The sequence below is a fragment of the Falco naumanni genome, chromosome 1 (assembly GCF_017639655.2).
Source record: "Falco naumanni isolate bFalNau1 chromosome 1, bFalNau1.pat, whole genome shotgun sequence".
Lineage (NCBI taxonomy): Eukaryota > Metazoa > Chordata > Aves > Falconiformes > Falconidae > Falco > Falco naumanni.
In genome coordinates, this window is record NC_054054.1 from 116,178,700 (window position 1) to 116,206,498 (window position 27,799).

Sequence of the window (27,799 nt, forward strand, 5' to 3'; positions counted from 1 at the left end):
TGCTATTTGTATGTGTGGTTTAATGCACTCTGAAAAACATTCGAATGCATCTCATTCTTTGCTTCTAGATGCAAACAGATCATTTCTTCTTGCTGGAACATGCCAGGGAGCTACTTGGTAGCACACGCAAGGGAGGCTTTCTTGCAAAAATAACCCTATTGCAAACACTTGGTGATGGCAAACTGCTCTCAGCCGTGGACATCCCCACAAAGTCCTTCCCCATCCCGTGGGTGCTGCTACCTCTGCTCAGCTTTGGGACTTGAGTTACTTCTTCAGCTTCTTGAGGCTCTCTGTTTGTCTCTGTCTCTGCTGGGCGGTTGGATGCAGCCTTTCTCCGCTCATCCTGCTCAACGAGCATCTTGACCACGGGGGCTGTGTGAGTGGTGTAGGCAGGCCAGGGGCGGTGGCACTGGATGAGGTGGCTGGGGAGCCCCACGTTGGCTGAGGGTGGCAGATACTCTGGAACCCAAGAAACAGACACCATGAGTGCACAGCTGGTTACCTCCCAGCCTCTTCCCTCTCGGGGAAGGGTTAGAAAGAAGGATGCCTTTGATGACACTAAGGATGCTCTTTGGATTAGTGATGGCTTTGCTATGGCCATGGAGGGCCAGGCAGCACTAAGGGACAGCAGGCCATGCCAGGTGGCTACTCTGCATCAAGATTCAAGTAACCCATGCAAGAAATACAGATGATGCCCATAAATTCTAGCCTTTGTACCTTTATTTCTATACTTGAGCACAGGGTGCGATTGGACTGACCAGGAGGAGCTGCAGGTCAGTATTACACAGAGAAGCACAGTGGGAAAGGAAAAAAAAATAATATGAAAAAAATAATCAGCAGTTCTCATTTCTGCAGCACTGACCAATGGCCAAGATAGCATACAGCAGGACAAGACCACACTGAAGATCTTCCCAGTCTCAGCTTTCTGCCCTAAACCCCATAATCACTCAAGTCTTGCACCTCAAACACAAAGCTACCAGGCTGGTAGGAAAGGCTGGAGGGATTAGACTTCCCATCTGCTTGGGAAGATGTCTGCCCAAGGGAAACTTCAAAGCCAAAAATCCAAGGGAAAAAAACATTCAGAAAAGGAAGATGCATTCAAATAGGTCTTGGAAAATGAGATCATCAGTATTAGCATTTTTAGATACAGGGCTTTTCATAAAACCAGCTTGTTTTCGCTTAGATGGCATTAGTCCTTGAAGAGTTATATAGCAAAAAGGCAGAATTTTCCATCTGAAATATTTTACTTTTCAATACCTTTGCTTAACGCAACAGTTAATTATGACTAGAAAAAGTAGTAAAATGCAATCTTGCTTAGCGCAAACAAGCTAGAATAAGATGGGAAAGTCCTACTGATAAAGGTTTCCCTGAAGGTCCATTGCTGTCAAGAGGATGAATTTCCATGCTACAGTATATTTAGAACTGGTCTTTAGCAAGCTCTGAACAACAGCCTGCATGCAAGAAAGGATGGAGAGATGGAGCAGCCACCCTGCAATCAGGCTTTTGCTGAAGATATCCATACTTCGCGCTTGAGAGTCCCCCGTGCGTGGTGGACAGGGCACTCCTAAGGAGAGGAGGTGGGGTGACTCGTTTGCCCTCAAAACAGGCAAGGACAAGACGTGGCTGCTGTGGAGGGCAGCAGAGGTAGAACACAGTCCTGTTAAAGGCAAAGCTATTTGGTTTACAGGTGTGGAAAGCCCGATCCACTAAATGACGCTAACTCATTCCTCAGGTGCATTATGAACCACTTCACACATGAAGAAGCAGGTGGAGGCCAATAAATACTCATCACCTCCACAGCCCTGTTCACCAGCGGTCCCGGGAGAGCACTGCAGCCCTTGGGTACCCCTCCCCAAGCTGGGCTGAGCCAGCAGCAGAGCAGGAAGGAGGCAAGCTGCTTCAGCTGGGATTTACAGACCTGCCCACATCACACACACCTCCCTGTTCCTAAGTCAGCCAGGTGTTGGTGGAAAGCCTGGTCCTGACCTCTCATCGTGTACTATTTTCTTTTTCAAACTGGGTATAACTGCCTCTTTCCTCCCCCCCTTCTTTCCTGCAGAGGGTCAGTCCTTTCCCACCAAGCTATGCATACCAGGGAAGCAGCCAGAAGAAAAGCACGCTGGCTCTGATATTCAGCTGTGACACCCAGGGTCCTCATCAGAAAAGTGTGCCAGCTCTGGGCGTTCAGAGAGGGGGACATGCAGGGACAGAGCCGCAAGCGTTTCTCACCAGGCTCCTGGTGGAAATTAAAAGCAAAAAGCTTGGAGCTCTGAGAGTTTTAAAGAAATGAGAGCACTTACAGAAACAGCTTAAATACTTCAAAAAGCTGCTTCAGATTATCTTCTGCTAAAGCTGTAGGGACAGAAGGAGGGAAGAAAAGTGGATTTGCAGTGGCTTCTGCACCGAGCCACATCCCACGGGCTCCCGATCCAAGAACGTGCACCGCGGTCACCGCTCCTGCAGCCCCTGCCCGCAGCGTGGCTGGTGCCAAACGGGCTCTGGGTGTGCAAAGCGTCAGGAATTTGCTTTTACGTAAGCCATGCTCCTGCTCGTAAGCTATGCTCCTGCTCACGCTGCGGGAACACGGCTGGTGCCAAGCTCTGCCTTCCCGCGCTCCCCCTGCCCGGCCCCAGCCCAGCACCCCTGCGAACGCCCCAGGAATATAGCAATGTGCATCGCATCCCAAGGGCAGGCGCTGGGGCTTCGCCTGCCCCAGCCAGGCTCTCCAGAAGCCCCCAGCTGGCCTCCCCCGCTGGGGAGACAGCAGCGGATCCAGCCGGGACAACCCCATGAAGCACCATGGTGTGACAGCAGGGTGGCGGCGAAGGGGGACGATCAGCGATGGGCAGCCCAGGCTCTCCCCAAAGGTTATAAATAGAAACAGCCTGACGTGTTTGCAGAAAAAAGTTTCCATACCAAAAAAAGTTTCACTGCAATTATGTTGCTGTGAGCTTACGCCATCCTGTACCTATGCTGTACACACACACACTCAGCTTTACGATCAGAAAAAGTCAAATTAAAAAACGTCTTTTTTTAAATTATGAGCTTTCGGACAGTGGCACACGCTGTGCTTAAACAAAATGTTTATTTTGACAAGCTGAGATAGTCCAGTCTCTTCAAATGCCTGTTCTGACTCACTATCTGGAGGTTTTAACCCTTGTTACAGAACCGGTTTACAGTTCAGCTCATCAGGCTGACGTGCAGCAAATACCACCACCAGAGGGTTAAAAAAAAAAAATATTCTTGTTAAAGGACAATTCAACTATTTTCCAAGTGTTTCTGATGAATCTGGCTCAGCCCACCCTCCAGAGAGCTGGGAGGGACAGCAAGGCACCCCCAGCCCTGGCAGAAGGACTCACGCCGGGGGCTGCTCCAAGCACACACGATTGTGAGCGTGCATACGTGCAAGCTAAAGCGCTGCACCGCGGTGGATGGAACAGCAGGATCAGGCCCCAAACCCCACCAGCCAAGCACAAAAAGAGCTGATCTGGAGCAGTTTTCCCCACTTCTGTAGGCTGCAGCTCAGGTCTTTGCAAAACGAATAAACACACGGAGCGAAACCCGGGCACCCAGCCACCGCGCGGGGCTGGGCTGTAAATTTAATTCAGCAGTAACAAAGCCGGTGGAAAGAACTCAGCGAAACCACCCCGCCAGCTCCCGGCTGGACCCAAAGAGCTGCCAGATGGGTGACAGGGGGCCAGGGAGCGGGGCAGCAAGGGCACAGCCAAACCAGCAGCACCAGCTGCTCACCAAGCACACCCAAAGGTGCCGTGGGTGAGGACCACGCCGCACGCGGATGGTGGGCTGCTCCCGCGTACAGCCACAAAACAAACCGCGCTGCATGTTTTGCAGAGCAAACAAAAAAAAAAAAATCCAGCTGAGTCCCTCACCCAAACAATCAATTGTGTAATGAAAAGGCAAGGAATGAGCACAACGAGGTGGTGGAACCGGGAAGGACAAGGGTTACGGTGCTGAGGTGTGGCTCCAGCCCGCGCCTCTCGCTTGCACGCCTGGTGTTTTCTCCCTCGCATGCCTGGTGTTTTCGTTGGAACATTTACCTTCACTGCCCCGAGCCAGATGTTCCCAGCTCAGAGAGCTCCTCATGTGGTGAGGCTCGCTAAGCTCACGAGTTCGGGACAGGGGGACATGTGCATGTGCTAGGCGTGTCTCCTAATATTTTCAGTGTTTGCACAGTATTATTTTGACCCTGGATAAATACTGCTACTTAGGTGATATTTGTGTAGGCTGGAGTTTCAAAAGAGCCTTGCCCTCAGCTGCATTGATTAATTGCTACAGCATCATCACGGAGGGCAATAAAATGAAAGGGTTTTAGAATTTCCTGAGCGGGGGGGGGGGGGGGGGGGGGGGGGGGGGGGGGGGGGGAAGAAAAAGCAGTGTGATGGACAGCAGCTCAGCTCAGCTATTTGATGAGGTGGGAACATTTGGTGACAGGATAAAGTTTAGATACCCACCAAATGAATTCTCCCGTCTAGTTGGGGGTGCAGGGAACCTCAGATAAGGCCACCAGATCTGCCTTCCAAGTTGCCCGTGGTGGAGTGCTGAGACAGAGGGTGCTGCAAATCCCAGACATTTATCCTCCGACGTTATCTCCAGCCCTTCCCAAGCCAGCAATGACTCGAAAGGCCCCAGTGAGTGAAGACACAAACATCACCCTGACCACAGAGCCCAGACCCATCAGCTTTTCCTGCATTACATCCCCGTGGAGGCCACAGACAAGTGACTCCTTCACACCGATGGCATGACAGGAGACAGCCAGATGCCACAACAGCACTGGGAGCTGAAGATGGGAATGCAAAGCACTGAAGAAAAGATGCCAAGGGAAATCCCAGAGCTGACAACATCTCAAAGCAAAACAAGATGGGATCATCAGGCATCATTTGTTATTTACAGCCTGTGTTTGGCTACTGGCCTGGAAGTGATTTCAGAGCCCAGGAAGAAAAGGCTCCACAATGTCCCTGGGTATCCTCTAAGCAATCAGCTCCTTTGCTTCGTAAGCACCTGCTAGTGAGACCTGTCTCCAGGATTGTCCTGGAAAAGGCTTTCCAGGGCAGAACTGGGTTGATTTCCCTCTCACTACAGTGTCATGATTATTGCCTGCCATTGCCTCTGCACCCCCTGCCTGGGGCTTACCCGAAGCTGTACCCACTGTGGTACCTGCTCATGAACTGCTCCAGCACGCTCCTCTCCCATCCTGATGCCAGCTTGGGACCTCACCAGCCTGCGCTGGGGAGCACCAGGGTGGGATTTCCACGTTCCCCCCAAACTGTGGTTTCCAGCAACAAACCTGATGCTAACAGGGGCTGCCCTGCCTGATAACAGGGACCGGGTCAGCATCAGGCCAGGCCTGCCACGCACCACCTGATGCAGCTGAGAAGGGACACATCTCCCTGGCCTGTCACAAGCCACCAGCCCACTGCACGGCCACCTGCAGACTAACCATGGGGAGACCCATCTCCCTCTGCAAAGCACAACCACCAGCCTGGCCTGCAAAGCACAACAACCTGCAGCCACGAGCACCAGGGCTTCCCCCCCGAACCACACGTTCCCCTCCCATCTCTGCTTCCACCTCGTGCCATTCACCGCCTGCTCCCACCGTCCATCCTTGGCAGCAGGTGCACTGCGAGAAGAGGCTATCAGGCTGTGTAAGGCTCTCCACTCGCATCCCAGCCTGCGCTTCTGTTGGGTCTCAAACTCAGTACGCACCTGAATGCGCCGATTCCCTCCCCTGAGATAAGCAGCCAATGCAAAATATAAAGACAGAACCCGACTGAAGCAGCAAGATCAGACAATGGCTAAAAACATCGCTCATGAGACCAAGTGCATCAGGGCACCTCACCTGCTCAGGTGCATTGAGAAAGGCAATACTAAGCTGGCTTTAATTTGGGACAGCTGGGAGCATCTAAAATGAGTGCCAGGCCCCTACAGCACACAGCTATTTCTGAAAAATTCAGTTTTGCAGTGTTGAACTTCATGTGCCTCTGCTGAAAGTGCCAGCCCTAGAACATAAAACCAAAAGAAATCTCCCACCTGGAAGCCTTCCAAAGAGGGCCTTGAAGGATGTAATATCTAGAATGGGACTGTAAAAACACCCTGTGTTAGCTTAACTTTTTCCACCAGAAATAGAACTCATCCAACCCAAAAATTCCCTATTGACTTCAGAGTGCTTTTGAAAACCCCATCCACAAAAGCAGCATTGATCAAATTTTATTTTTTTAGTATTTTTGTAAAAAATGTCATCAGTGGAATGATATCTAAACAGAATAATTCAGGAGCCTGACCTAACGTTCCTAAGCAATGGGCAACCTCCAGCGCTGCCCACGCAGCCTGCGAGCAGCTCTGTAGTGCTGGGGTCTCTGTCTTGCTCCTGGGGTAGACTGTGCTGTGCAGCTCCCTTTAGGATGGGGGCCAATGTGCTACTTGGCATCTACTACCCAAGTACTACTATTTAGCACATCTACTACCCAAGGCAAGCAAAGACCTGTCATCATCTATAACAGATGAGCTTAACCTGTTTGGGCTTGCAAGCGCAGTTTCAGATTAGACGGCAGCTTCCTAACTTCATACCTGACCAGACTTTCATCTTAACATCAGGTGGAATTTATGTGAGGACAGCCCTAGCTTCAAGACACATGTACACACAGCGTGTGTTTTACAAGGATGCTGATTTTACACCTGTCACAGTACTTCCTGGGAATTTACTGTCTGGCAGACCTCTGCAAACCCCTCAATGTGAAAAGCTCTCCAAGTTGCTCTAGAGGCTCAGCCAGGGCACTTCACAGGGGCACTGCAGCTCTCAGCCTTGGAAATCCTCTTAACTGCCAAGGTTCTGGTAAAGTTTAAGATCCAGAGATCTGTTTCCATTCTTCTCCCCAACAAAAGACCCAGCTCCTGATTGCCCACGTGCCACGTACAACATAGGGCCATGGCTGCAGCTATTTCTATGTCCTTCAAGTTACCACCGAGGGAATTCACTGTGCAGCACCCTCTGCCCCCCGGGGTCACACCTGTGACTGAGGATGGCAGCCAAGAGCTTCCTCTGGCCTCGGGTCTGGGTGGGAGCTGCCACAGCCCCCTGCACCAGAACGGTGCCTCGTGCCTCTGCCACAGCCACACGAAGGCTCACCGCCTGCACCCACAAGCACCACCTGAGGAGCACCACTGCACTAGCAGATACATCCAGGTGAAAAAAAATCAAATCCAAAAGCCTCCTTTGTACACAAGAAGCTGGCACCCCTATCCAGCTTTGCCGGCTCAGTAACCAGACCAGAGCCACGGAGATGCTCCAGTCCCGTCCCACGGGTTTGGCAGCACAAGCCACCAGCCTGCTCAGTCCAACCAGGCTATTAAATCAGATTCAGGTTGTCTGGATACCACAGCAGCACACTGCAGAGAGGGCAAACTTGAAAAGACACACACACCCCCCCCTCAAACAGCGATCCTTTGGAGAGGTTGAGTGAAAAACAGAACTTTCACACAGAAGTCACCAACAAGCGCTACGATTCCTATGAGAATGGGGACATGTGCAGCCAACTTTAAATACAAATCAAATGCTCCCAAGCTTCAAGACACTGTCAGAGGTGCAAATTTCTCTCTGACTGCATCCAAAAAGCGCTGCAGCACCAAAGCCAGGTGCTTCCACGGGCAAAAAAAAGGACATTACTTGCAGACAGAGACACAGAAGTAACATCACACAGGGAACACAACTTTTATTAACCAGAACATTAAAGCACATGCTAAGTTTTGCTCAGGCTGCCAATTAAGGCTTTCCCCAGTTTTCAGTTATTATTAATTCACTTAAAATTAGCCGGCTAGGCTGTATACCTGCCACTGCGTTACACTTCATGCTGCTCATTTTCTTTATCTCTTCAAGATGGGAAGAAAACCTTAGACAAAGCTCTGTTGCTAAAACCCTCGGTCAATAAATGTCTCCCTCACGATCTACAACTCTGCTGATAGTACACAAGGGAGCCGGTAGCAGAGAAACAGTAAGGTAACAGCCACTGCTTGTTTTATTTTATTTTCCCCAACTACAGGTTGAGATATTCAATGTAATAAAAGGAAAAATCACCCCAAGAGAAAGGAGGGAGGGCTGCTTTTTATGAAAGACATTTAAGTCCTAAAGCGCCCAGCACTTTGCTTCGTGCTACAACTCATGTGAGTTTTAATGCTAAGAGAGTTGCTGGCAGCGGGACAGTTTTCACACTCTTATATTTAGAGAGACAAGCCTGAAAAATAGCCAAAGCTGTCACTTATAAATCAGGTTGTTCTGACAGTGCCCAGAGCAAGTAGTAAAAGCAAATGGGGGGAAATGAAATTACATGCTGCAAAGGGAACTCTGCAAAATAATAAGCTTTTATTTTGTGTTTTTAGAAGTTCACCATAATTAGAACGATTTTTTCCTCTGTTCTTTCATTTGTTTTTAAGCCAGCCCCTGCTGACAGGCTCTGGGCCCCCAACCTCTGGTTCCCATTCATTTGGCTTTGGCCATGTGGTTCGCATATTCTTGGCTGGGGCACACTGGCCTGCAGGAGCAGACGTCTCCAAGGGCTGGGGTGGAGAAGATGCAGCACTTGGTTTGCTCTGGGCATGGGAACCCGTGCAGACCATCCCTCCCCAGCAGCTTGCAGGCACAGGTGTTCCTGCAGCACAAGGTCAGTCCACAGGACACCCAGGTTGGTGGAAAAGGTCTTCCCTGCAGCAGGCTTGGGATGTCTCAGACCGTATCATCTTCCACCAGCGTGGGATTTTTCATTTGAGCTGGAACATCTGGGGTTTTTTCTACAAACAAACTGAAAGCTGCTGATCTAAATTAGGAAGACAGCAGCAAGTGATGTCCCTCCTCTCGCCCCAGTCCTGAGGGGGACCACATCCATTCCTCCAAGCTGACAAGCACCAGTGGACATATCTTAACACTGTTTTAGAATCTTAGCTTACCCTGCTTTGCTGGGGGGATCCTCAGGACAGGAATTCCTGCCTCCAAGGTTCCTGTCCAAAGATTTTTCAAGCTCTCAGTTTAAGCAACATGAAAAGCAACGAGTGCTACTCTGCCAGAAGTCAACTTTACACCTTACTTAGTCCTATACAATTCAACAGCAGTTTGCTCTCATCTTAGGCAGGATTAATTTGACCCTCAGCAAGAAGCCAGATGGAACAGCAATTGCAAAATGAACTGCTGGGAAACACATAAAGCTGATGAAAGGATAAGAGCAACAAACCCGCCCTTTATTCATTCATTCATCTGATGTTACTGTTTGAGGTTCTCCATGAACTGCTTGCAGCCCAAACTCCTCCCCATGCATGTGAATCGGGAAGCTGGGATAGAGATGGAAACAGATGATCACAGGCTCTGAAAGGGCTGGAGGAGAACAAGATCAACAGAAGAGGCAGCCAGGCAATGTGGAAACTCGGGATCCCCATAACAGGTCCCAGGGAAGGGGAAAACCCCTGCCTTGGTGCTAGGGCCATAGTGAAAAGCTAATAGAAGAAACTAATAGCTTGAGGAGTGTTTTATTTCTGTGTATTCCAGGATGGGCTTGATCTAACATCAGGTAGAGTTGACTTTTGCCTCCAAGGGGCTTTGGATCCACTGGAAATTGAACCACGGGGTACACCATGTTGGCCCAAGAACAGTTAGCCCCAGGCCAGGAGGTACCATCACATCACCCCAAATACTTCCAGACAGGTGCTGAGGTGAGGAGGCAAGAGATGAACCCACATGGATCACATCCCTTCCACCACCTCACCTCGCTCCAGAGCGGCCTTTCCAAGCGCTGCCCCAACCCCAGCATCCACCTTCAGCTACCAGGACCAGCTTCCACCTTCAGCGGACGGGAACAGAGGAGAAACAAAAGGATTTCCACAGCAGCAGCAGCTCACAGGCACTGCATGCCCCAAGCTTCACTGAACATGTCTTACAATGCGCTCAGTGATCTATCAGGTTACGTGGCTGAGCACAGGAACACGGAGCAGCACACTTGTGCAGCACAGCTGAATGAGCAATCACCCCGGGAACGCTGCTGGCACTATATTTCATAATGTAGATGCAACATTACAGACCCCTTTCAGCTTCTAATTTTGATTCTTACAAAGGGGAAGGGAACATGCTAGGGAAAAAAAAAAAAGAAAAAAAAAAAAAAAAGGTGGCCTCCAGGATAGAAGCCTTCAGTATTGCACTCGAGTCACTCCAGTGTGTACATGCAAACAGCAGCTAAAATAGAAGGGGCGGTTTCTCAGCTGCTGCAATCCGTGTAGTGCTGTTCATTTGACAGTCACTTAAACCAGGGGAACATCTGACCCCACAGCAGGATGGATGATGCCCTGGCAAGAGCAGAACGAGGTACTGGCCCAGGCTGGTGTAAACAAGGATCATTCAGCGCAAACAGGGATAGTTCACCAGCCTCCCTATGGCTGTGCCCAGATCTGTAAGCAAGAGCGTGCCCCCTGCAATCAGGCAGCAGCAGTCCCTTAAATTAAAAGCAGCTCAGACTGTTCATTTCTTTCCGAACCCAGTTTCAGCTGCCTTTCTTGCTGCTCTCTGGCCCACAGCCCCCTCCCCAGCTAGTCCTGCATCCCTCCAGCCGCGCCAGCCTGGCCGGGGGGTGGATGAGGAGGCTGGGCTGCCCGTCCCGCGGGCACCACCGAGCTGGGGGAGCAGCCAGAGCAGATATTCAGGAGAAAGTGCTTGTTTATGCGAAAAGACAAGGAGGCAAATAGTTGACATTAAGATTTTGAGGAGGCTGTGGGACTGGGCTATTTCTTTCAGCCCTCACACAAAGGGACCTTTTTTGTCTCTCTGTAAAACAGAAACGATATTGAAGGGTCTGTGGAATTTCTGGGCATTTTTTTCCCCTCAGAGACGCAATGGCCCGCACTCCAAGGCGACCAGCGAAGCAGGATGCAAAGGACAAGATGTTCATATGTGCCTCTGCATCCATCTCCTGTCCCCCTGCTGCCACAGCCGCACCAGACCCTGCACCCCCAAGAAGCCCTCGCTGGCAGCAGCCAGAGGGGCAGAGCTCAGAGATGCCCCACCAGGGACCAGGGCTCATGCAGCTGCACCCGTGCCTGGAGTGGCTGCAAATCCTGCAGGAAGCAATTTGCTGAAAGCACCCCCTTTTGCAAAGGGGGCTGCAGCTCCCACACCCACCCTGCCGGGGAGCTCCAGACTGTTGTTGCACATCCAGCGAACACCATATTTCAGGCCACAGCCTGGAAGCCAGGACAGGTTGCCTTGGACTTGTCATCCCACATGGCTCCAGCTTTAGCCATCCCCAAGAGGGGCATCAAGCCCACACCAACTGCCAGGCCAGCCCAGCTCCCCCTCCCTGCACATGCTCCTGTCCCAGCAAGGACCAGGATACATGTGCTGCTGCTTCCTCAGTGCATTTCCCAACACGGCTGAGGACATCTCTCGACACGTTCTTTGTGGAAGCATTACACAACACAGTTTGGCTCCAGAATGTTTCCTGCATCAGTGCCCACAGGGCTTGGACCAGCCCAAAACCAGGCAGCCAAACACACAGGCAGCTGTGGATAGGGCACCTCTACAACACCGCAGAGCTCGCCACCGTGGAGAAATCTCTGCTTTTGCCAAGACAAGTTCATGAAAGCACATGAATATACCTGCTACCTGACCCTCTGTGAACCCCTGCCACCTCAAAGACTGTAAGAATTTGGCACAGACCCCACTACGCTGCTCATCCTGGAGCTCCTTACACTCCCAAGGCACTTTCTGCCCACAAGATGATAGGAAGAGCTTGTCCTCTGCAGGCAGCCAAACTGCCATGGGTGCTGGCAGGAGAGCAACACCTCCGCGCAAGTGAAACACCAGATAAGCCCAATGCCGACAAAGCAGCCACGGTTTATAGGATGAAAGTCCCATAAATACCAGGGCACGGTGCAACTCCTGCTGTTTACAGGCAGCCCCCCGCCTTACCCGCTCAGCAGCAGGGGCAGAACCAGAGACCTCCCAAGTTCATTTGGAGATCCACCACGTTCTCCCCTTCCTGAACATGCATAGCACCCAGCCAGGGCAGTAAGGCTGTTTTAGCACAGCCCTGGCACAAAAGGCTGAAGACAACCAAAAATAAACCCCCCATTCTCCTGCAGCGAGCACCGAGCACGACCCCGATGCCAGCAGAAAGCGCGTAATCCCACCAAGGAGAGGGCAGATCCCGGGAACAGCACAGCATTGTACAGTGCTGGCAGCAGAGCACACATCCATGAAACCTTGCAGAGCTCCCCATCCCGTCTGTTCACATTGCAGTAGGTAGGTTGCATGTTGGTCTAATCAGCTGTGGATGCTGCTGCACGGTGGCCTGGTGTTACGGCACGCAGAAGGTGAATCTGAATTCCTCGCACTAGTTCCTTGCAGCCCTGTGCTTTGTACAGTTTGCACAAGCAAGAAACTAGTGTGGCAGTGGAGCACGAGGACCCCCCCCCCCCCCCATCAGGGGGAGCAGCGGAGGAGCTGGCAGAATGTTCTCCCTGTTAACTGGGAGACTCTGCGGGATGAAAGCAAAAATAGAGCATGTCCGCAGCCACACCTGATGGAGGCACTTCAGAGAGGCAACTGGTCCCAGCCCCACTGGGACTGAGCACCAGCTCCTGTTTCCCCAAGGCACTGGGCACAGCCTGCCCCAGCACCATCCAGCCCTCCCCAGCCGCCTGCTCCACAGTTCCGCGTGCTTTATTTCTCCCTGCTTAGGAGACTTTTCATGGACACTAACTCCTGACCACCTAGAAGCCCAGCCACAGGAAAAAGCCACCTCTGGGAAGCAAGAGGAGCCCTTCCCAGTCCCCAGCATCTGGCCAGGAGCCATGTCTCCAGCTGGTTTTACACATCTGATGCCCTGGGGCACTGTGCATCCTCCGGGAGGACTTAACCTCCTCGTCCATGGGGAAGGAGATGGGGAGCAGCGGCTGCAGCCCCAGCGTGCGGAGGAGGAAGCTGGGGCGAACAATGGGCGCTTTGTCAGCCCGGGCCAGGAGACATGATGGAGCAATAAAAGCTGCACGCTGAGCTGGTGGGATGGTTCAGACTGATCAGCCTGTTCGTCCTTCGCTTCCTGGAGGCCCCTGCAAGAAATTCTGGCATTGCCCCTTCAAATCAGTGCTTAGCTAGAAGAAACCTCTCTTCAAACCTCTGAGAAAGCTTTCCTACTGGTTGGAGCTCTCTTAATTCCCAGTTTGAGTTTGCGTAATAAATCCCAGACTGCTCGACTTCCATAACACTGACCTATGAGCTCAGGCAGAAGTTAACCCTTTGTTAGCCCCAAACAGGGAGTGAATAACCTTCTCCTGGTTTATATGCCTTCAGTGCCTTTTTCGGTAAGCTGGGGGGGGGGGGGGGGGGGGGGGCAAACCCTGACAGCCTGCAGGAGCACAGTACCCAGCCCCATCCAAACCCCAATGCCCCTGCAATACAGCACACACTAGTTTCTTGCTTGTGCAAACTGTACAAAGCACAGGGCTGCAAGGAACAAGTGCGAGGAATTCAGATTCACCTTCTGGTGCCGTAACACCAGGCCACCGTGCAGCAGCATCCACAGCTGATTAGACCAACATGCAACCTACCTAATTACTGCAATGTGAACAGACGGGACGGGGAGCTCTGCAAGGTTTCATGGATGTGCACAGTGCCTGTTTGAGACTGCTGCTATTGCACACCCGATCTCAGTGACCAAACAGAAAAGCCAGGCAATATTTTTTCATCCTTTACCAGAAATGGACTTTCAGAACAATTGGCAGTGCTATCAACCCTTTCGGTGTGTATGTATATAACTATACAAGAACACATTTACAAATACACTTTGTCACACAGGCATGTTTGTACAATCAAGTCTGCTTTTTCGCTTCCCAAAAGCATCTTCTAAAGAGAATCTATGAAATTTCAAAGACAAACGTGATACAGATTTCCACTAAGAGGCAGAACAAGTCAGAAGCATACCAACCGGCCACCCAGTGCCCAACATTAAGGCACACCTGTCTGTGGCAGGGAAGGGATGCAGCCAACATCACATCCCACATCTGACCTCCTACCACACCTTCCAGAGGAGCTGCCTGGGACAGCTGTTGGCTCGAGAAACTCAATTGACCACTGCAAAGTGGAGAGAGCTACTGCTGAGATAGCAGCCAGTGCTGCTCCAGGGGCCTCAAAGCACTGATGGCTGTAAGAGTCTTAAACCTCTACAGAAACAGAGGCTCCGCAGCAGTTCCCTCTCCATCCAGGCTCCCCTCCAGTCTCTTTCCACTGCTGGATTGACCAGGAGTGGAAAGAATTGGCAGGAGGCTCCAGCTGGGGTAGGCTGCCTCAAGGGGGGCTCCTCACCCTCCCACGCCACCCAGCTCTACCAGGGAAGAGCCATCACCATCACCACCCCACAGCAAACTCAGACAGGCCATTTCCTGAGGCCAGGGCAACAAATCTGTCCCAACAGAAGCATCCTCTCCTAAGCTGCATTTCCCTACCTGCCACCCCTGTCACGTCTCACCCGCCTGACCCCAACCCCAGCAGACTGGGGGCTTGCTATCAATGTTTCCACTTCACCCAAGTTGTGTTAAAAGCACCCCAGTGTTATCCTACACATTACAGCCTCTCACACCCTGCCCCCTTTCAGTTCTGATGTTTGTAAACACCCTGGTAATAAACACAAACCCACTGCAGCAGAGCCACACACATCGAGTCACAGCTAAAGCAAGCCCCTTGGAAGCCTTACAGGATGCTCTACTCTTAGAGTAAGAACCAGGATACCTCGTAAGTTTATGATACATACATTTGTAGAGACCATTAGTTTGAGCTACACTTTGTGACTCAGCATGATTTTGCCTGGAAATGAGCTGGCCTGGGGAGTTATTTTAGTCTTGCAAGACTCCCACTGCTCACACTAAGCAATGCAGCAAACCTTGCTGTGAGCTGGATCTTCCAGAAAGCTTAATCACGCATGTAATTCCACCCATATAAACCTTTCCAGAGAAGTTAGAGATGCCATTCCCTAGCTACAGAACAACACACATCAGAGTTGGAGCTTTCACAGTTTTCCTACACTTCTTTCCTCCACCAACACGTTATGACACAGGCATGGGATGCTCCTCTGGTAGGCTTGCTGGAAACCTCACCATAAATCCCAGTGTTTGTAGCTTTCGAGTCACGTGGGGTTATACTTTCTCATGTTGTCTCCAAAGTAATCCCCCAGGAATTCCATGGCACCTACCCAAGTGCTCTGGCTGGTAACCCAGAGGTGCCAGAGCAGGGAGAGCTCCAGGACACATGGTGGCAAGGTGCACACTGCAGAGTAAGGCCACCCTGTGACCAAGGGACGCCTTAGTTCTGACATCCAAAAGCCTTGCTTTGGAAAGCTTTCCAGAAAAAAGTTGTTCACCTCCCAGCTCCCCAACCAATAATTTCACTCTCTTGCTTGATCAGCAACAAACTTCCAGAAGTCATTGCAAGCTTTCTCAGTCCAGCATCACCCTGTTGTTTATACTTCAGGTGTCTGACAGTGGGGAATATCAGAGCTAAGTAGAGTCTTAGTGCTAAAGTATAATTAATGACCACATTTTTCCTAGTAATCATTTTCCCAAGGCATTAGCCAGTACGACGCTGAAAGGATGGTCATTTTCACTGCAAGATGACCAGTTCAATGCAACATTTTCCATCCAGATTTCTCCAGCAGACACACCCGGTCTCTTCTGCAGGGCTTACAGGCACCTCAGTGGTGATGCTCCAACTCTTGAAGCCAGGGTAGAGCACAGATGTGGGTCCTGCCCCACCCAAGAGTGCCCACTCCAAGCACAGCTTGTGTACAAGACCCCAGCAGCACCGACTCCTTCCAGCCTTCCCCCAGTATCCAAGTCAGTATTTAGGCAGCAAACACCGAGCTTCCTGCTGTCACAGCCACATTGCAGAGGGCTCCTCTTGCACAAATACATGGAGTTGTTTGCTCCAGGGAGGCTGCAACATGCATTTACCTGCAACGCCCTCCCAGGCATCCTGTCACAGCTCCAACACCTCCGGTATTCAGACAAGCAGTAAAAAACCCAGCGCTGGTAGTTAAAACACACCATGGTGACTCTGCACACAGCAAGGACTGGATTTGGGATCAGATGAAATCACAAAAATGAGGGGAGAGAAACCAGGCTGGCAGCACAGGCAGGGAGGGATAACAGCTCTAAGTATTAGTCAGAAAGAGTCAAAAGTTCACGTTATTCCCACAGCAGAAAAGTTCTGCAAAGGCACTGTGCTCAGGTTAAGGACTTCAACAGGAGGGAAAGAGGATTTTTCCCAGCGAGGGCTTCCCCCTCACAACATACCATTCGCCCTTTCTCCACGGGGATGAAGTCCCAAGTAGAACTTGACAGAAGGCAAGCCAACTCCCAAACCCAGGTAGGGGTCTGCACCTCCCAGGCAGCTCTCCAGGCCAGGATCTCCATCAGCACTCTGCAGGAGCCCACTTAGTTTCATCATCCAACAGCACGTGCACAGGGTCCTGCACCAAACCCACGTTGCACCAAACCCTTTGCTGCCTCCGGAAGAGCTACACCACATATAGCTGAGTTGAAGTCCAGGATGCACCATGGGATGAGACAACTTGAGAGCTAATGCTCTGAATCCGGAGACTGAGCATAAAGCAGAGATGGGACTGCAGACCAGGATCTTCTACAGATGAGAATGGACTTCACGGAAACAGCTCAGACCCAGCTCAGAAGGATGTTTGCAGACCTCACACCTGCTCATGACCTTGTGCAGCCTGGCTCTGCCAAGGCTGAAGAGGCTGCCACGCAAGCAGGCAAGCTGCACAAGGAGAGTCTCGGGCATAACTAGAGCCAACGTTCACCCTGCTCCTCGGGTAGTAAATAGGAGGGATGAAACTGCTGCTGTGGAGGAGTGCAGCAAGCCCCAGGGCATGCACTGCTGCTCCCAGAGGTCCTTTCTACCTCCTCCCCTGGGAGCTGCCCACCCCGAGCATCTCTGCATCTGTGTCCTACAGGAGAACCAAGTATGTTTTTGCTACAGTGAAGAGAGGCATCTTCTTGCCCCGGACATTTTCTCCCACATTTAACACAGATTTAGGTACAGGGAGATGCTGAGGCAAAACAAAACTTCAAATCCAAGCACAGACCTGGCCTCCTTCACAGACAGGCCTGTCCATAACAGAAAAATAAAAACACTGACCCACAGGAAGAAAAAAAACCCAAAAAACCCACAAACTACTTTCTACCTCCTCACAGCCTCCTTGCTATTTGGTTGTCCTCAAACAACACCCCAGCAAATGCCTGAACAATACAGGTTACAGCAACACAGCAAAGAGACTTGGCCCAGGTTCTCTCCCCGCATAAATCAGCACGGCATTAGCGGAGCCAGAACTTTATGACAGCAGCAGATCTGGCTCAAATTCAGCCCACAAAACCAGCTGCCATCAGCCTAACGCAACACAAATTAAACACAAGGTTTTCCAATCAAGCCTTACATCAAAAGTAGAGCTATGTGATTCAAGTTGCAGGCACAGCTTCAAGCTAATATTTGTTTTACCTTAATTACTGTGCTATTAGCCTCTGCAGTAAACTTAACTTGATAGGCAAGATGCTGCTGGCGGCCAACAGTAACTACTGAAGAGTCATTTTTACTGACGCTCACTCAGTTATCTACTGCCACAGCCACAGTTAGGTCTGTCTGGCCAATTAAATTCAGGCTACCTTCCCTGTGAAAAAATCCTGGATGGATCCATGTGTATTCCACATCTGTGAAGCACACCAGGGAAGTACAGGCAATTCCAAGGGGTCCACCCGGGTGCTTAGTGGTGCCCTTTTGTCATTTTGTCATTTAAAATATAGCCATAAGTTAACTTGAGCATCGGTGGGCTTGTGACTGTTCCTGCACCGCAGGGGAACAAGGAGGATGCTCTGGGCTCCTGCCTTCTCCCCCTCCCTGCACCGTCCTCCTTATTTTACTATCTGTAGTCCCAACAGTTTCACAGAGAGGAAGCGGATTACTCAGGGAAGCCACATATTTCCCCTTTACGGTGACACACTATAACATGACTCAGCCAAACACAAGAGTAAAAGACGGCACACATGTAGCAGTCTAGGAAGGATGGTGCAAGACTCCCGGGGTGGCTTGAGCCCAGATTCCAAGTTCCACTCGATAACCTCAGCGATTACCTCTGTGCTGGCTGGAGCACTCTGAGCTAGATGAGGAGAGCTCAGATCATTCACACTGAACGGTTCAGCAGCGGCTCAAATGCTGCCCTGGCAAGTCCCCACTAACAGCCATCGAGTGGCTGCTGGAGAAACCCTCTCCAGCATCCATTGCTGGAGAAACCCTCTCCAGCATCCATTTGAATAGACACCCTCGTTTCTCACCCCAAATGGTTTCTCACTTGCATGCTGGACAGAGAAGATCAGCTCAAACACACAAACCATCTCCTTTGTCACCCAGCAGCCTGGTCCAAGAGCCAGGGTGATACTGGCTTGCTCCCAGAGGGGCTGGAGGAGACGCCACCTTTCCCCAAAGGGAATGCTTCCATCCATGTCAGCTAGCAACCACCCTTCGGTGGTGTTGGCTGCTATTATCACACAACCAGGACATGGCACTGAAGGTGGCATGAGGTGCCCCACAGTCCTACACTGACAGGGACAGTCTGGTACCCGGGCAGTGGGCTGAGCTACTGCAAGCAGCCTGCTGGCTGGTCAGGGTGCTGGGATATAAATTCATCTCAGAGAGGAAGGAGCCTCATGCAGCTGTGCACTTTCCATCAGATGGGGACCAAGAGATGGAGCTACCCTTCCATGGGTTTCACAGAACAGCCGGGGCTGGAAGGCACCTCTGGAGCGCACCCAGCCCACCCCCCTGCTGCAGCAGCTCTCCTAGAGATGCTGCACAGAGCCACGTCCAGGTGGGTTTGAATGTCTCCAGCGAAGGAGACCCCACAGCCTCTCTGGGCAGCCTGTGCCAGGGCTCTGCCACCCTCAAGGTGAAGAAGTTCTTCCCCATATTCAGCTGGAGCTTCCTGCGCTGCAGTTTGTGCCCCTTGTCCTGTCACTGGGCACCACTGGAAAGAGCCTGTCCCCATCCTCTTAAGGTATTTGTGGACAGTGACAAGGTCCCCTCCCAGTCTTCTCCCCTCCAGGCTAAACAACCCTGGCTCCCCCAGCCCTTCCTCGAAGGGAGATGCTCCAGTCCCCAGATCACCTCTGTAGCCTCTGCTGGCCTCTCCCCAGTAGTTCCCCATCCCTCTCAAACTGGTGAGCCCAGCACTGAACACAGCACTCCAGACACTGCCTCAGCTGGAAGGCAGAGCCATGCAAGTCAGCTTCTCCACACCCCCGTGGCTAGAAGCAGGAGACAGAGCATTCATCCAGGCTTTCACCTCCCTTCCCTGCCTGCCCAGCCTGGAAGCAATCTGAAGCAAGGTCCATGTTTAGCCAACAGACCCCAGCCTCTGCCACACATCTGACCTTGCTGTATGACGATCCACTTTTTTCCAGACTTTTGGAAGTACCATGAAGAACTCTGCTTGCAAGCCACTGTGTCTAGCAGTGGCCAGAAGGAATTTCACTGAGCAAGAGGTCAAGCCTCTGCGGTTTCCAGTACTTTCCTTTCACAGGCAGCTCCTAAGCCTTAAGCACATCACTTTATTTGCAGCGGCTCACAGAACTGCTGAGGCTGGAGGCACCATTGGAGATCTTCTACTCCAACCCATCTCCCTACAGCAGGGTCAGCAGCAGCAGGTTGCTCAAGACTGTCTGGTCAGATTTTTAATAACCCTGAGGATGGAGACACTTTTTTTCTGCTTTAACATCCCACTCTTTAATCACAGAAAAAAGATATTTTTATTTTTTTTTTTTTTTTTTTACAAAGGCATTCACATCAGGCAACATCCAATCTCAACAACGAGTTAAGCTGGCTGAAAATGAGTTGGGAGGGGAAAAGCTTCAGCTAGAAACTGTTTTGCTGGAATAAATCTGCTTTTCAGAGCTGTTGACTGTTTGACAAGATTAAAAACTCCATCTGGAAAGTATCCACTTTGCATTAAAAACCTGATCAGGCAAGAGAACAGACGACTTTGCCTTTTAGTTAAAATGGCCTCTCAAAATGGAGAATTTGCACCGTTTGTTTTCATTTTGTCATTAAATTCCCCTTAGTACAAGAAAACATTTCCCAGCCAGCTCTACCGATCAGCAACTGGGCTGCTCTGCCAGCCCAAGAAGTGACAGCATGCCTCAAAAACGGCATTCCTGCCACAGGGTGCTGCATCAGCCCCTGCACCCCGACGTGCCTTTGCTCCTGGCTGGGGTTTCGCACAGCCCCAGACTGCCTCCCACCGAGCAGCACCTTGCTCCAGCTTGAGACCCACAAGACAAGTTATTGCCCAAGTATCTCCACAACTCCAAGCCAGCAGGATTGCTTTGTACACAAAAATCCTTGCCCCAGTGATGCCCAAGCCCTGCTTTTGGCTTGGCTGGACCCAGGGTTGCAAACTCCAGCCCTTCATGAGCAACCTGTCCCTTTGAAACGGAGCAGCAGTGGATGGACAAGCTCATGTCACCACCCAACTACCTTAAACGTGCCTGTTATGAGAGCTCAGGGCACATCCACGGCATGCCCTGCATTCCCCAGAGATGCCGTTCAGAGGAGCAGGGTGTGTGCACACACTTTTCTGTCCACAAGCTGTTCTGGATGCAGCATGCAACATGACCCACGGGCTGAAATAGCATCTGTTTTTAGCAGGAAGATGCTGCAAGGCTGTGACACCCGCCTGCCACGCTAAAAATGAGAGGCGGGAATGTTCAGTATCCAGCCAAATCAGCCCGGAGAACAGAAATACTGGGTTTGTACAATTAATCTTCCAGGGGAAGAGAACATCCCCCTGGCCCGCCCTTAGGAAACCCAGGATGACCCGAGGTGGAGCTTCCCAGTCCCTCAGCCCTAAACAAGCAAGAGCAGAACAAAGGCAAGGGCATAAAAGGAAACCCTGCAGGGACCTGCCACCAAATATAACCCAGGAAGGGGCCAGTGCATGCAAGCAGCGAGACCCCTCTTGCACATGGGCTTAGTTTATCCCCATGGATTGTCATATTTATTTACTCAAATGACTTTCTGAAGTGCTTTAGCTACAACAGATTCTTGCTTCTGTTTTCATTTTCCCCCCAGCGCAGCTTCCCCCTGCCCTGCAGCCTGCGATGCTTCTGCAGGAGCAGCAGTCTGCACACAGGGATAAAGGTTTCACAAGTCCAGGAAAGAAAATCCCTCAAGTAGTTGTGGTTGCTGAGTTACGGCGGGATTTGTGTCTTTCAGGGAGCCTCTGGAATGACCAAGGTGACTGAGGTCACTTGAAGCAGCCTCTTGATTGCTTCATTTTCCCACTTGTTAGCAAGCCCCTGGCCTGAGCAGACCTGAGGGATGCCGTGCACCACAGAACAATTTAGTTATCTTGAAGGACAAAATACAGGCCCACACATCCCCCAAGAATGCCACAGCAGCATAACAGAAGGACCCCCGAGAGAACTGGCTCCTGTGGTTGAGCAGCCCTTCTCTAACCCAACCTCTCCTTCGTGACCCAGAGCCGGGAAGCCGGTTTTAGCCAATGCAGCTGTGAACAGCTCTGACAAGAAAAAGAGTCAAAGCACTCATGTCACCACTCTTGTGACCCTTTCCATACCTGCCATCTGGGATAACTTTCTGGCAACTAACAGTTTCACTCGGCACAGGAGGTTCTCCCCATTTTTGACCACATCTCACTGGAAGGGAAAACAGTGCTCACAGAGTCCCACGGACAAGCCATGAAGAGCCAAACCAAACATTCTCTCAGGACACAGGGTCTGCTTGTGCTGCTTACCTTTGGCTTGGTAAGCACGTACACAAACCTATAGAAGTCTGATGACTTCCCACAAATAGAGACTTCCCTGTTACCAGTGGATCCCTGCTCTCCTACAGAGACCAGGTCTGGCTTTGACTGAGGCTCCCGTGGAGCCCAGCTCCGAGGACCATCCTTCACAGCTCTGAGCCCTATGAACAAACCCAAAGCACGCCTGATCTTGACGCTCTGCAAAGCCCACGACTAAGCCCCCAACCACTTTAGTGACACATGGTCAAGCTTTTAGGCATTTGGCTCTTAAGTCAATGCCACTCAGCATTGCTTTTAACCATAAACTGGAGATCGGGCACAGGTTTTTCCCAGAAGAACATATCTAGTCCCAAGGAGACCTTCACCAGCATCTGTGAACCAGGACACACCGAATCAGTGCACACCACCTCCACAGTTTTGTAGCTGTAGAGCAACCTTTTTGTGCCTTTTAGATGGTGGCAGCTTTCTGAAAACTGTGGAAATACATGGATAAGGAAAAAAAAAAGATTTAGGTCTGAAGGTCATGAGATGACTAAGTGAGAAGGAGGTCACCTAAGAGTGCTCACACACTCCCCAGACATACACACAGACTTGACGGACACACTGGCCAACAGTGCCACATAAACATAATGAGCACATCCAAAATGATCCAAAGAGCTGTGTGGCAATTTAGAGCAACTGCCAGGGAAGCTGTTAATCCTTTTCTGCAGATGAGTTGCTGCACCCAGGCTGCTCCATCAGCAGGACTCAGCCCTGGCCCCATCTGGTGTGACAGGGGCCACCAGGCAGCTGCTCAGCAGGGACAGAGGTCCCAGCAGGACACACACGCTCTCACATTGAAGCCTTCAGATCAGTCACCCACAGTTTAAAAGAAGTTGCTCACTGCTTTTCTACAAGTATTCCCAAGGTATTTGTTGGCAAGTTTCCTGCATTCCTCACACATTCCTGCAAGGAAGCCTTTGATATGATTTCCAAGGGAAACCAACACCAAAGAAACACAAGTTGCTTCAGAAACAAAAGTGCTCATCACTGAATCAATCACTTCCAGCATTCTTTTCCTTAAGCTCTGATCAAGAAAATATTACTTGAAATTTCTGTAGCTGACCCTGGAGAACAGCTCAGCCTTCCGCAGCACGCTCTCTTCAGCTTTCAACACCATCTGCTTGCTTCTGCCATTATCTCCGTTGCATAGAAAATGAAAGTGAAAATCAGAACACAAATCTTCCCAGAGGTGCAAAGAAAGAGGGTAAAAGCCAAAAACAGAAGCAAGGAGCTGCTATAGCAAGTGCCCCACAAAGCTGCCCTTTCCCTGAGCTGGTAGGAAAGGGATTTTTCAGATAAATGCTTCCTAAAGCTGGTTGATTCAAAAAAAAAAAAAAAAAAAAACACAACCCAAAAAAACCACCACCCTCAAATGAAGTACAGATGACTATTTCCAAAAGCTTCCAGAGATTTGTGTTGCCAACCATGACACACCCTGGGTTGGAGTTTCCTTAGCAAAACATTAAGCCCCCCAAGATGCTGGGCTTCCAGAGCCCGGTCCCTTCTGAGCCACCAGGCACACCCAGCCCATCACCTGTGGGATGCAGCCCGAGACAAGCGGCATTTGGTTCCCCGGATCACCCATTGGACTTGACATACTTCATGTTCAGAGGGGCCAAATCAGGGCATTTGGATCCAACTAGTTTTCCCAAGCTGCCCGGAAAGTCAGCCAGGGCTGAGGCCGTTCCAGCTGCACATATGGCCTAGAGCAGAAAAGGGACAAGTCCCTCGAAACATCTTCGCTAGCATGTATTTCACAGTCGTGCTGCTCCCCACTCCAAACAGGGGGGGGAAAAAAAAATATCACTCCACTACTATGAAGTTTCCCTTCTCAGCAAAACTGCTCATGCCTCCACTGTAGCAGGTTTTTTGCCTCCTCTCTCCAGCCATGCATTATCAACCCCCTTTGTAAATTTAACAGCAGAGCCTACAGGCAAGACTAAAATTAATTCCTTAATTATTTTTTTTAAGGAGCAAAGAAACTCCAGGATGCAGAAAGCCAGCAGGCTGACAGACACCTCCCTATTCTGCAAACCATTCGCTTGCCACATCGGAGCTGCAGCCAGGACCAGACAGAGCTGGGAGGAATGTCACACCCCACCGAGGCAGACACAGCAGCAGTGTCCAGAGCCAGCACCGGGACCCATGCTGCCCCACACCAGCACCAGCCTGGCTGGGCTGTACGCACACCCCAGGTCCCTGCACACTTGGAACTGCTAGATCTCATGTTCTGGGAAGGCAAAGGTTTCTTTGCCCAGTTTTACCAGCTCTTCCTGTTATATTCATGCCCTGAGGCCAGCAGATGAAGGCAGTGGGGACCCAAACCCCAACGCTATTCCCAGGCAGCCAGCGCACACAGGCTGCACCCCTGTTTTGGCACACCCTGGGGCCAGCGCTGCGTATTTGCCCTGGAACAAGCGCAGCTGGGATGCTCAGGGCAGCAGCCACAGCAAGTACTGCTGTCCTGCGTGTCCTTACACACCACACACCCCTAGAAACACTGCCAGCACGCCCAGGCAACGCAGCAGCCCAGACTGCAGCATGGCCCCATGCAAAATTCACTTAGGCAGCTTTTCATAGCCCAGAGCAAGATACTACCCTTACTGCTTAGTTATCAGTGTCTAGTGAACGAGCATTAGGTGACACAGAGGACCATACAAAGGAAAAAAAGTGTGGCATCTCCTGCTGTTTTGTTAGTGGACATCAAAGTTTGTGGAGCCCAGCCAAGGATCTCACCCATTCGGGTCTGAAGTTCAAGTTTACGTGAAGATCTGGCCCAAACCCTCAGCTCTTGTCCAGCTCTGTGGATAGATGGAGAAGATGACTAGTAGATGGACCAGAGGCTGGCTCCTAAATGCCGATAACTGATGCTGGCCCCAAGTGGTGTCTAACAAGGCAGTGGGGGTGGCTCTGGATGGTCAGGACAGACTATCAGAGGAGCACCCAACACCCCAGCCACTTCCAGCTGGCACCAGTCACCCCAGATAACTTAGAGCAGACTCCACAAGACCTTAAAAATAGAGAAAAGAAGTCAAAGCATCTCAATTTTTTGATCATGTTTCAATTCCTATTTCACATGACTTCTGGATCTGTTTTTCTGCTATACAACCCTTAAAACGAACAGACACTCCGGCCAGCTGAACCAGCCAGGGCTGTGCTGAACTCACCCGCGCCTCCAGAGCTAACTCGCTCCAGCTCCGTCCAGGCCAGACCACAGAGGCACAGGAGGAAGCGACAGCCCATGGCTTATCCAGCAGGTCACCGATGCAACATCTGCTTTCCATGTTCCCCTGGGCAAGGCTCCAAACACATAACATATACATCTGCCTGCCTGTCTCCATACAGCACATGCCATTTGTCTCCTCCGGCACCGCTGATCGATGACCCCAGCAAAACTTGGCAGAGTGAAGTAAAAAGCAGCTCCCCAAGAAACACACCTCATCCCTCGGGACAAAGCAAGTCTACAAAATAAAAGCTACAAGTGGAGCAGCTGTGATCCCCACCCATGCAGCAGGGCTCTAAAGCAGCTTAATGTCACCAAGTAAAAAATGAGCAGAGCCACAGCGAGCATCCTTTCCCCACAGCAGCATCTCTGCCATCCACAGCCCGAGCACAGCAGGCAGTGTTGTCACAACCCTTCCACCTGGGTGGCAACAGAAACATCTGCAGGCTGGTGCGTGGACAGGGCTGGAGGAACCAGGGGAAATAAGTGGTCAACAAGGAGCCAGTCCCACCCACCTCAAGATGTCTGGAGCAGGACTGCGCCTCGGCAAGTTGTCTAGCTTCAGGACAGCCTGAACCCTCCCTGAGCCCATGCTGTTGCTGGGTCACACATTAGTGCTGATGAAAAACAACTGATCCCCTTCAGGATGGCAAGCACAAGGCAGGGACCCCCAAACCACGGGGCAGGGCTCGTGCCATCAGCCAGCTGCAGTGGCTTCAGCTCCGGAGCAGCCACGCAGGTGCAGGGAGCCCTGGGGGTGCTGAGCCATCTGTGCTGCAGCATCACGGGTGGCCTGGACCGCTACAAGGACCACCGCAGTGTCCCAGAGCTGAGAAGGGGCATCTCAGTACAGCACCCAGGGACATGTCACCTGCAGTGCCCAAGCCACCAACAGGTAATCCAAGAGCCGATTACAGCTCCTTGAGCTATTTGCCTTCCACAGCCTATCCACGGGATACACAAGTGCAGAAATTCTACTGCTCCCATTTTATAGAGGTGGCACAGAGAAGCTTGCTGTCCTGACCAAGGCGCACAGGCATCAATCCAGCTCCCAGCCCTACGGAAAGGTAATTATGGGCCATCTAAGCACCATCATCCAGCTACTTCCTACTTTGTTTGCATGATCTTGAAACTTTATTTGAAGGACCCATTCAAAAAGAATACCCCAGCTATTTGTGAATTAATGAGAGAGTACAGCTATATGGAGCAACTGCATACCCATTTGTCTGCAGGCAGAGAAAACGGCACCTAATTTTTTAATCCAATTTTTTAATCCAAAATACCAACCTCTCCAGCTGTGCTAACCACTGCTTGGAAAACAAGCAGGCCAGCAGCCCTGCTTTTGCATTTGGCATGTGGGGGCTGCACACACACAGCAGGAGATCACACAGGGGGGTCACTACCCAGAGAGATGACGGAAGATGTCATAGGAAGGTCCCAAGAGCTAGGGAGAGCTGGAGATCTGTCAGAAATCACACCACAAGGCTGTGGCACAGCAAGGGTCACCTGCAGCATCAGGCACCCTCTTAGCTGTAAGAGCATCTCTCCTCCACCTGCACATCCTCACCCCCAGGTACAAGTCCAAGAGCAGGTAGTGATGTACCAGGTACATGCAAATACATAACTGCAAGAAAGTAGAAAAGATCCAGGGAAGTGCAAAGCACCAAAAATTATCCTGTAGACCCCATCAATACTTAACTTGTTTGTTACACACCCGCAGGCCCGCTCTTACGCCCCTGCAGAGGCTGGTTAAAACACACGAAGTTTAATGATTACCACATCTCATGCTACATGTCCCACACCAAGCTACACAGAAAATCATTTTTATGTTACCTACTGCAAATTCTCCCTGGCCCCACCACCAGCTTGACATTGCCCAGGCAGTGAATTGAAGCCTTAAACGAGCCACTAAGGACTGCAATTAGCCACTAATCAAACTCAATTGCTGGGCATCAGTGAGAAGGGAGTTTACACCCGGGGAAGCAACCTGCCACAGGCAACTTAATTTTTCTTCACTGTTTTCTGCTGAGCTGCCCATAACAAAAATCCTAGTATTTTCAGGTATTTCAGGGAACGCATCACACATCTCCTAAGGAGGGAACTCCCAACTTCACTGCAAAGATCCAGGGTGAGCTGGAAGTTTCCCCCAGTGCTGGGGGCCTCGCACCTCGAGCGCTGACCCCAGCTCACCCCGCAGAACCAACCCAGTTCAAACACACCATTAAATGGTCACATTCAGCCCAACACAGCCCCAGGTTCCCAGCGCAACAGCCCAGCCTGGCCAGCCACAGGCAGCGGGGTGCTGCCGCACCAGGATTTCTCCAGCCACGTTTAAATGTCAACCCAGGGGATATTTAAGCTTATGAATAAGAAAATAAGCAACCCCAACGTTTTTGCAGGATGCCCGCACGAGGGCAATGCCCGTGCTGGCTGTGCGCACAGAGGGCATCATCCTCCAGCTTCCTCCATCCCTGCCCATCACCCCGGCACAGGGCACCCACCCTGGGCAGCCCTTACCTGCACACGGGCTGCTGAAGGTGTCGCTGGAAAGTGTTTCCATCCGCGTCAAGTCATCAAACACGTCCTGCTCCGAAGGCTCCAGGATTTCCTTTAGAAAAACATCCATTTTTCCCACCGAGCACGGGGGGAAGGGGTACAAAACCAACCA

General features: G+C 51.2%; 1 protein-coding gene across 1 annotated transcript; it reads right to left on the reverse strand.

Moving 5' to 3' along the window:
* Positions 1–27,799, reverse strand: CDRT4 (CMT1A duplicated region transcript 4). The gene is made up of 2 exons (XM_040582436.1): positions 27,649–27,799; positions 1–459 (listed from the first exon to the last, which is right to left on the reverse strand). Exons 1-2 carry the CDS (start codon positions 27,755–27,757, stop codon positions 80–82), a joined length of 489 nt encoding a protein of 162 aa, XP_040438370.1. The 5' UTR covers positions 27,758–27,799; the 3' UTR covers positions 1–79.